This window comes from Haplochromis burtoni, unplaced genomic scaffold, assembly GCF_018398535.1.
Source record: "Haplochromis burtoni strain Fernald_Lab_line unplaced genomic scaffold, NCSU_Asbu1 Contig_5, whole genome shotgun sequence".
In the NCBI taxonomy this organism is placed as follows: Eukaryota; Metazoa; Chordata; class Actinopteri; order Cichliformes; family Cichlidae; genus Haplochromis; species Haplochromis burtoni.
Genome location: NW_024582366.1, coordinates 5271981 through 5282865, shown reverse-complemented (window position 1 = coordinate 5282865; position 10885 = coordinate 5271981). Strand labels below are relative to the sequence as shown.

The following is a 10885-nucleotide window of genomic DNA, read 5'->3' as shown; positions in this document are numbered from 1 at the left end:
TAACTCTGGTGGGCCCTCTGCCATAAACGGTGGTTAAAGGGGAAAAGGAAGGGGAGAGAAGCAGGAGAAAGGAGACCATGGAGAGTGAGCCAAAGTCCATCATTTCAAAAACTTTCCCAGCTTCCAGCTTCTGCAAAGAATCTATATTTCCTTCTATTTGGCCTTCATCTTTAAATCATGAAATGTGAATGTTGATTTAAAGTGTTTGCGCTCCCAAAAAAAGGAAAAGATACGGAAAGACGGAAATAGCATCACCACTTGGATGTATTACCGTTGTTTCCAACATAGCTGATTAGCTGACAGACTGGTTCCTTATGTTCCAGTCCCTGCTTTGCTGTCAGAAGCGATATTTGCATCAGGGTTTCCAGAGGACCTCCTACAGAGGTGTGTAGGGAGCTTGACATTTCTTCTTATCTTCCTATGTCTCCAGACCTCAGGCCCTCCCTAGCCTTGTCAGCCAGAACAGATTAACTACGGGGCACAATGACAGTAAGAGGATGGGCAAAAGTGTTCTAAAGATTTATGTCCTTTCTATAATAAAGGCTCAAAATCAGGACCGTGACATTAGATGGTACTTTTAAGCATATATTGAGCTTAGTTAGAGTTGCATGTAACAGGTAAACACTCAAATCCAGTGTCATCAAAGCTGCTGTGAAGAGAGTGGCTCGAACCTCTGCAGGGGTCGTAACAACAGCTAGGTTTTCCCTCCGGCCTGCTGTGACACCACCAGGATCCGAGGCTAGTGTCTGTGGTGACGAGAAGGTCAGCCAGACGCCCTCTTGAGGGTGGCCAGACTCTGACACTCTGCCAATCACGCAACCCTATTTGCCCCCCCACACAGATGTGTAACATCTCTGGCCAGAGACAATCTGGCCATCTGGTTACAGACTTTAATAATTTTTTAAAAAAATATTCAGAGGATTGTTTAACAAAATAGCTGGGGTGTTCTGTGGAAAAAAATAATGCCACATTTGATAATATGAGGAAGACAGCGGCATGTTGAGATATATTTAGGTCATTTTCACCCTAATCTGATCAACCCCTGGCTGACCAAAGCTTAGATGGGAAGCTTATGGCCATTAGGTTGCATGCCCGTAATACAGGTGGATTTGCCGTTGTAATTGAATATTGGCTGGCCTTGTGGACCCAGCCTGCCTGGCCTTCCTCAACAAAGTTTTAGATTTTCATTCTCATGCCTTTTTATATTCACAAATTAGAAATTGCAAACCACTACAAACCAAAGAATCGCATTTGTTTTCACTCTGTGTGTATTTGTTTCTCCTTTATCCACCATCCTCCTCATTTAACTTATTGTTTTCATCTCCTTCTCAGTTTTTTGTCACACTGGCCTTCATAAGATCCTCCCCTTTTTAAACCTGCTTTATTAACCTTAACCTTACTCTAACCTTAACCTAACTTTGACCTTAACCTCTAACCTTCAACTAGTAACCTCTTAACTCCCGACTAAAATCCATCTGAGCTAAAGCAAGATAAACCAGCTTCCTGCAGCCTCTAATCAAACTCTAACTTTATAACAACGTAACCTTCCCAGCCCCATTGTCCTTTGTCTTGTGATCACCTATATTTATATGGTCTCCAGAGTTATTGCAGAAATGAATAAATTGTCACTTTGATTTTGCCTGGTTTTTCAATGACTCTTAAGTGATCACCGTGGCACAGTAACACTGTTTGTGGCTACAAAACGTTGAGTCTTTATAGACTAGGCAAATCTAGAACATAAGAGATACCCTGATTTTCCACTTTAATCACAATGTGAATAAATGTAGCAATAAATTAAACTCCAGTACAGTAAATGTCAACAAATGCTTATGTTAAAAACATAAATGTAAACTTTTTGATGTAGAAATATATAACATAGTCCAATAGAGCAAAAAGGAGCATTGTAAACCAGGCAGAACTTCAAACTCAGTGACTGAATCCTAATTGCTGGTATCACGAAAGATGGCACAAAAATGTAATAATCTGACCGGAAGGTGCTAAACATTTTCACACCCCTCGTTGCACTGTAAAAAGTATGGAAAATGCAGGGCTGAGATTATATTTTTAAAAAATCCAACAGATTTATAAAACTATGTGTGCATTTCAAAATCAACAGAAACAGTTTCAGTTTCACTGCAGTTTCACTGTCAGCTTAATAAAGCTATAAATATGCCTGATTCTGTTTTATATGCCTTAGTCATTGTGCAGCCCCACAACCATCACTTTGTAATCAAGCTTCTTCCACTACTCATTAGACCTGTCAGTAACAGTGGTGGGAAAAACAGGGTGTAGTTAAACAGACCCTCATGATGTCAACATATAACTGTCCAAAAGCAGAACAAGTGTCCGTAACACTGCCGAGGAAAAATGTCACACTCGGGAAAATATCATCAAAACTTACTTAAACAGATCCTCTGTATTTTCTCTGGGCAGTATGCATGACTGCATGCCTATACATGGGCCAAACCTCAAATGTTAGGCTCAGTGGATAGTGAGAACCCTTGATCCTTAGCCCTGTGGGTGCAGGCAGTCTATGCCAAGTAGGAATAACCAAGGGCACATTGTTGCCATGAGTCATCCTTTGATTTTAAAAATGCAGACTAAGAGAGAAGCAATACTGCGGATACACACACAAAAGCAAACAAACTCTAAAACTGGGTGAAAGAGAGAAAATTAATAGAGCCGCTAAAGCAAGAAAACAAAAAGGAATTATAAAAAACAGTCAAGAGTGGAAGGACAGTTTAATTTGAATTTGAAGGGGTTTAAGTTAAGCTGGCTCCCCTTCCCACACCCAAAGCTGTGCCTGTAAGGGAAGCATTTTACAATGCAACATTTCAAACTACACTTAAAAAGCCCACCGGCCAGTGACTGGATAAGCTCAATATTTTATTGTCCCTAATGGGACATTTGGCTTGCAGTCAGCCACGTAACACAATACAGCCTCACAATAAACAAAGATAGAGAAACATACAACTCTCAGTGAAATGAAACAATTGGAAAAAGCAGGGAGATTGAATGACTGGGGATATGGGATGAAACTTGAGGTAAAGAGCCTATCTGTCACAGTTAAACAGGTTTATGACTTGTAGGATAAATAAGAACTTCAGCCTGTGTGATTTAACTTGCGGTTGCCTGAAGGCACAACCTGAAATTCTTGCTCAGTGGAGATTCTTCCTCCGCTTTTAACATGTTAAGGTTCAACGCTAATGTGGATGCTCAGTACTGAATAGTTGCAGTTTTTACGGACACCTTGTTCAAGTTCAGCTGGCTGGAAAAATGCCGCAGGAGCATAACTTGTCAACCTAAGAAACCAAACCTCTCGTGCTTGCCTCATCACCCTAAGTTACAGCCACGACCGAAGGCCAAAAAGACAGCAGTAGGTTAGCGCGATAAAACTCCCCATTGTTTTGTGATACCGGCAGTTAGATTGTTCTTTTTCTTTTAGCCCCCTTATATGTACAAGATTACCCAATGGTTTAATCGCCAAGTTTGAGTGACCCATCTAACCCAAACACCTCCTCTAACTATTACTAATATTAACCTTGAACTTCACTGATGTTGTGTCTTCATTTTTGTGTCTCCTCCAGTGGGTACCCCGATTCGAGGTAAGATGCTTAACCATCACGATAAAAACAGGAGAAAAATAAAAGACTTTAACTGACACATAATCAAATATAACCACTTCTAATTCCGCCAAAGTGAATAAATATGGGAAATAATCAGGGCTTTCCTGGTTTTAAAAAAATTACAACCGTTTTCTCTTCCCGCTGTCATTAAGACCCCATTTGTGTTCGTGTTCTGTGTCACATTTGTCATGTATGTTTGATACTCCCATGTTTAATGTCAACACTGATGTACTATTCTTCCACCTGTGTGTGTGTGTGTGTGTGTGTGTGTGTCAGTGTGTTCTGTGTTTGTATCTTCCTGTTATTATTAAAAATCAGGAAACTTTAGATTAAAAGAGCAAACAGATGAATGGTGAGGCCTGTGAGCTCTGCTAGGAGTTGTGTTGGTTTTCCTTTTGTTTTTTTTACCTCTGACAATAAAGTTTTAGGTCATCAACAAGTTCATGGCAGAATGGTTGTTAAAAACAGTTTTTTCCTCCAGCCCTGCTTTGATATCCTCCTCATTTGTGCATAAACTGCAAGGACGCTAACCTCATCTTATATTTGAATGCACCTCCCTGAAAAAGATAAGATATCAGGGGCAACAAAAGTTACAAAAGTTGCTTTAATTCCCTCATGTTACTCTACGGGATATAAACCTATAACTGCAAATTTAGGAAGGCTGCTGAGAAAATGCCAGCATGGGCATCCTTTTAACATACAAAAGAACTGCTTTTATAACTTCAGAGGATGAATAGATGAATGGAAGGATATCAAGGTAAGAATGGAAGGACACAGGTGTGAAGCGGTGTGACTCCTGTGAATTACACAAAGGCTTTGTTCAAATAATTCTTCTTCTCCCCTCATTTCCCCCCCCCTGGACATTTTAACTTTCCTTTGTAATTATCTATCCCACTTTATAACTGAAACATTCATTCTCGGTTGATTCAGCGGGGTTGTTTTTAAACACTTTTGTTCCACAGGCTGAGCAGGTGAGTGAATATCTCAGTTTCCCATGGTTGTCCATGTAAGCAAGGGGATGAATTCAGCTCGTGTTTTTGATTTATATATTTATTTATTCCCCTGAGTTCCCTGATGAAGATAAGTGGAAGAGCATGGATGGATGTATGGATGGATTTAGATGTTATGATAAATAAGGGGAAAACCCCACAGTAGGTCCAGAGGTCCTCCATCCTCAATCGTTTCACACAACCAGTGCATGGAAATATTTTAAACGGTACCATGTTGTCACACATATTAAAGCACATCACAAGAGTCGGCAGTCCAACACAGCCAATCCAAGCCCTCCCTGCATCTTCTCGGTTAATTAAGAAGGCCTCATAAATCATATTGTGACAAATGTAACTTGTGAACTCTGCATTTGCATAATGACTTAAGCAGCTTGAAAAAGACGATTTTTCACCCATTGCCAATACTGACCTGCTGTCAGGAGTGTATGCCGCATATGTAATTACAAAACAAATTGGGTAGGAGTTGGAGGTGGACTAAAATTATAATAGAAGACTGAGGCGTTTGAGAATGACATGTTCATATGGACCTATGAACATGCAGGTGTTCTGTGTACAGATCTTTAGGGAAAGCATTGTTGTCTCACTGCCGAGTCGTTTCTATTTCACTCTGTGATAGAGTTGATTCCCATAATTTACAATTTCAATTAATTTTAGTTCCATACGAAGCCGTGCAGGTGCCAGCCTTGAGGTAAGCGATCGCTGTATAGGTAGCTCTACTCCCTACCTGCTTCATTACTAATTTCATGGGAGCGTTACAAGCCACCAGATGGGCTCTGACAACAGTGGCATCACACGTGGAGCCTCATGCTGGTGCGATCACAGCATAATGACCTTGGGGTGGTGGCAGAGCGTTGCGGAGTGACAGCCAGGACACAGACAGAGGGGAGAGACAGTGAGAAAATGGCAAGTCCAGACTTGGCTGCCATGTAGCGCTACTGGCTTCTTCATTTATGCAGTTATTAAAGCTGCGGGTACACAGCTGAAGTCTGTAACTTCCAGCGTGTTGTCATTTATAGCTGCAAACAGAATTGATGTCCCATAACTCAGCAGTTCTTTGTTAATTGTGCAGTTCTGTTTTCTGAAACAGCTGTTACAAAACTTAAATTAACCAGCAGTTTGTGAAAATGAAAAACAAAATTTTGGTTTGCTTTGGTTTGGTTGTTTTTGCTTTATACACCTCAGCCGCAAAAGGTTGATGGGGAATTATCGTCACCCTGCCGAGCAGGCAGACGGGTGGCCAGGCGAATAGTGTGGACACCCAAGGTTGTGAATGTGATAACAATAGGTACAGCTACTAAAAATCTCAAAAGATTTTGAACTCAGGGTCAGAGGACAGCATTTCTGAAAAGCACCTAGGTTTTTCACATTTAAACCATAGGTGCATCTACTTGAGGGGTAGCACTAGCTACCCTTAGAAATTTTTTTTCAGGTGTGGCCTGAATACCTTTCTCAGTTATTAAACACATGTCTTTATGTGTTTGCACTTTTATATGGTAAGCATACAACATTTGAAAAAGCTGTCAGTAGAAACTGAGGCATTAAAGTTTTATTGGGATTGCAGTCTGCACTCTTCTGTGCATTCAGATGAGTTTAATGCATGTACTAGTGAGGTTATTGTGTTTGTGTGTCCGTTCATACAGTAAGGTGCTAATTTGGGGTGTTAGTGAGAGCTGGCCAGCCGTTTTGTTCACTGCCTAAACAAATCTATCAAATCCTGCTGGAGCACACTAATTGAATTACACAAATGTGACTTTGGGGGGGGGGGCACACATGGCAAAGATGCTACAAAGCAGCGACTGGGGTGGGCAGACCACAGCTTTAGGCACTTTCTGAAATTAATCAACCATGCTGGCTCCTCCTCACCCTCCTTTTATCCCCTCATCTGTCTTTTTGTTTTTCTATGCCTGTCTGTCTTTTTAACTCTTCCTCCCACCCTTCTTTTATTTTTATGGGGTTTTTGGGGGCTCTTTTTTTTCACTTCACCTCTCATAAAGGAGAATTTTGTTCCACTCATTCTTCTCTTCTTTTCCACATCTCAGTTTGTGTTTTTTTTTTTTTCCACCGAGTCTTCATATTTTTAACCATCAGACCTTGCCATTTGGTATGTTCTGTGCTTGTTAGCTACAAAAAAGGACAATGAAGTCTGTGAAACATCTGAATGGTCCCTGTCTGTGAATAAGATAGCTCTCTAACCTTGACTTCTAGACAAATCTAGTCTGCTTCTAAGTTATCGTTCTAAAATTATCAAAATTGGCATAAACTGAATAGGACAGCAAAATATATCTGCTTTTAACAGTTTCTCAGCAAGAGTGTTTGTCCCTGAATCAAAAACATGTGTTTGTCGAACCTCGTCTAGGCAGTCTTCTTTGTTATCACACCTTGGCACCTCAGTCCTCTTCTTCAGGTCAGCCTGCAGCATGTGGCACTTTTAACCAGGGCAGCCGTCACAGCTGGGACGAATGCTCCATTACAGCCTTCTTTATCAAATGAATGAAGGCAGTAAACTTGCTGCAAGACAGTCAGAGTGAGTAGCAGGGGAGGTTGGAGGTTGTGGGTCTTTGTGGTCAGTCAGACTTAGAAGATCGATCAACCTGGATAACTGATGTCATTAGGAGACTTAGCCACTTTTTTCTCCTTAATGCTGACCTTAATAGTGTGCCATGCATTAATCACTGAGTAACAGACAGAAGGGTATCTTTTACTGCTCTGACCTAGTAAAACATGAATTATAACTCAGCAGAGGCAGTTTACTAATGATTATTGTAGCTGTTGGGTGGACAGCCGGAGCTCTGATCCATTCCCAGTACAGCTCACATAGTGTCCTTGAAAAGTCAAGTGTCCTTTTTAAATGTCCTTAAATTAGAGAGCAAAGAAATAAAGTGGTAACCACACAGTAGTTCTGTATTATGCTGGGCTGGAGTTAAAGTTGTACACTTACAATATCTATTTATTTATCTATTGCTATGAAAAGTGGCATTACTCAAATGGTTAATCTGTATTCAGGACAGGACAAAACATTAAAAACAACATTTTTTTCTGTAGTAACTGGAATCGCAGCAGTGATAAACCTGCAAAAACTGATTTTGTAACTGGAGTAAAGTACGGTTTTTGTTTGCAGATAATATATAAAGTAAAAGTACCCATGGTTTTTGTTCATCCAGACATGATTAGGAGCAGATTAGCACTAACACGAGTATTTTCTTTTCTGAAAAAAACCCTGTGATCTGTGTAGTTACAGCAGTTTTTATTTGTGATAAGGATTAATAGCTGGAGACAAGGAAGCCGTGGCATTAAGACCCCATGTAGGATAAATTTAATAACCATGTGAGCAACACTATAAATTGTTGTCTTTATCAGTAAACACCAAGTGTTTGAACAGACCCGGTGCGTGTTTTTCTTTGTGTTATGTTTGCGAAAGATAATTTTCAGCATTTATTTCATTTCTTGTGCCACTGGCCACTCGCACAACAGGCTGGCAGAGCAGACAGAGCGCATTATGCAAAACACAGAGCGCAGCCATTTAAAAAAACAAAAACACACAAAAAGAGAAGTGATAGGAACAAAAAGACACATGGGTCTTGGTTTCTTGTGTGCACACATGCATGCTGCAGCTCCAGATAGGTCATCAAAAACATTTGTTGTCTTTATACCTTAATATTATCTGGCCTTAGACTGCCTGCCTTGTCACTGGTCATTGCAAAAAAGTAATATTATTATTTTTTGCTTCCTCTTTATGTGGTGAGATAATTTAAATGAACTAAATCATTTACAAAAGAGCAAGCCATAGCTCAAGGAAAATGTATAGCAAAACGAACACGAAAAACTGTATTTAGCCCCGATTTTCAAAAGGCAAAGTCACAGAGTCAAACGGGGTTTTTAGTGTTTTCTTCCTAGAATTTTTAAGAAATACATTTTCTCAGAATCATGGGAGGCCTGGAGGCTATCCCAGCTGTAATAGAGCAAGTTATGACAACTTTAAGACAGAAGCTAATAAATAGTGTATATTCCCCCTTCTCTGACATTGTCCCTGTACATTTTTTTTCTTTCGCTCCCTTTCCTTCTTTTGCTTCTCTGCTTTCAAGCATCTTGTGCTTGCCTTTCTCTCCTCCCGAACTTTTTCTCCCATGTTCTGCAACTAGAAAGACTCTTTTGTGTGTTCTTCAGAGCTTCATATTGAAATAATAGCTCGAATGTGTAATGAAGCCAGTAGGGGCTTGGAAACAATAGATAATCCTACCTAGCATGGTGTCTTGGAGCAAATGAAACTCCCCATCTTCTCTCAAAGTGTATTTTTTCTCTCTTTGCACTCCCCTCTTTGCCAGAAATTTGCAAACAACACCAAATGTTGTTAATAGTTGGCTCTCAGTGCATCATTGAGATATCGGTGGTCATATTTTGTTTACTGTCAAATTACACGTGATAGATTGATATTTATTTTTTACTAGAGGAAAATGATCAGTAGCCGCCGACAGCACGTGACATAGAACATCACTTGTTATTCAACCGTGTGGTAACAGTTAACAACGAGGGGCTTCCAGCGATTTTATAATTCAGCGCAGTGAGTGAGGGTGACAAGCCGCTGGCAGAGCTTTCTGGAAGCGTCCACCTGGAGTTGAACTTCACACAGTCCTTACTTTGTGGTCTCCCTTGTGCCGAGGCACTCAGCTTCTGAGCACATTCCAACCCACCTGCCACCGCGCTGGCATTTGCTGTTCCAAGTGCACATCAAACAAATCCAAATCAGATGCTTGCATAAACCCACGGCGAAGACTGTGCCACCTGCACTCTGCAGGTAGATTTTTTTCATTTGGTTCACGAGCTGTGTGCCAGGAACAGTTTCCCCGTGAGGGATGAGGATGATCTGAGTTTTAGATTGAAATGAAGAGATGCTAAAAAGAAAAAACAAAAAATAGAGCGCCATAGATTGCTGTGGCTTCGTGTCTTTATTATTGTTTTGAAAAGAAAAAACTGACCCAAAGGTATAAAATAGTCATGAGGGAAAGTGAGTTATCTTTATAATTAAGCAGGATCAATGATCTCATTTGTGGCACAGCTGAAGCACCTTATTAGGCCAAAGTTCCAGAATAGTAGCCTTGTTCAACACTGTGTTCAATCTACTTTGCTGATGTGATGGAGTAGGTTATGGTATATTACAAAGCATCCAGGGAAGCTGCTGGCATATTGATGCTTCCTGGCTAAACGTTAACGAGCAATGGTGCTGTGTTTGTCAGAGAGGCCTCGGCTGCAATCTGTCTGCTGAGCCAGCCAGAAGCCCTAATGATATCATCAGGAAGTGCCGTCAACAGCGCTCTAATGAGGAATGATCTGACGCCTGTTGTTTCACCTCCCTCCTTTGTCCCTTGCACCTTTTTCTTCAGTGTCGCCAGGCATTTCGGTTTACTGTATTTGCGCATAGTATATAAGAAGCACTGCCGGTGAGAAATAATGTCTGAAAGTAGCTCAAAGGCGTCTGTTTTCGAACGCATAATAATGACAATAAGCGAGAAAAGAATGGGGGTCAAAGAGAGTGGCACACAAAATAGAGTAAATGTATAAGCGATTAAAATGCTTAGGAATTCAAATAACTGAATAACAATATTAAAACCTGAATATTAATAATAATAATGCTTTATTGTATGTATTCGTTTGCAAGGTTGTTTGAGCATTTGTCACAATTTTGATGAGTAGTTATCACATGATAGCAGATGGGCTGGAACGCTGTGGATGTGGGGACATTTTCTCATAAACTCTCCCCCTGCACCAGCGCACACACGCACACACACACTAACACACACACTCTCCTCTGGTGAGCGTTATGCAAAGGGTGATTTACTAATCTCATGGGGTTTACAAGACCATCTCAACACCCTTTCTCCATTACCTTTCAGCATCCTTACATCATTACTTTATTGCACTTTCTTTGTAAGCGATCTCACATCTTACACGAGTTGCATAAACCAGCCTACTGTAGCTACAAATCCAGTGTGACTGATTCAGTCCACATTTTTATTCATTTATTTCCCCCCTTCTTTTTAATCTGTGGATGGCTGAGTCTGGAGTGGAAGCCAGTTTGTCATGCCAATCTGCATAAGCATTGCGGAGAGAAGCAGATCTTGACAAAGTGGTCCTGAGAAATTCAAGATACCCACCATTAAGAAGATTGTCTGACTTCTTCATGCACTGTCACAGACAGATTGACTAATCATTTCCTCTCTGCTTCCTGTCTCTCTGTCTTTTTCCTTCTTTTTT

General features: G+C 40.6%; 1 protein-coding gene across 16 annotated transcripts in view; it reads left to right on the top strand.

Annotated features, from left to right (window-relative positions):
• Positions 1-10885, top strand: part of ptprsa (protein tyrosine phosphatase receptor type Sa) — a 232428-nt gene that overhangs the window by 141431 nt on the left and 80112 nt on the right. For 9 of the 16 annotated variants that reach the window (XM_042222769.1, XM_042222779.1, XM_042222787.1 and 6 more), the window contains one exon: positions 3588-3605. The exons of the other annotated variants lie outside the window; for them this stretch is intronic. In XM_042222769.1, the coding sequence (XP_042078703.1) occupies positions 3588-3605 (18 nt within the window). The remainder of the gene's footprint in view (positions 1-3587; positions 3606-10885) is intronic. 16 annotated transcript variants of the gene reach the window in all.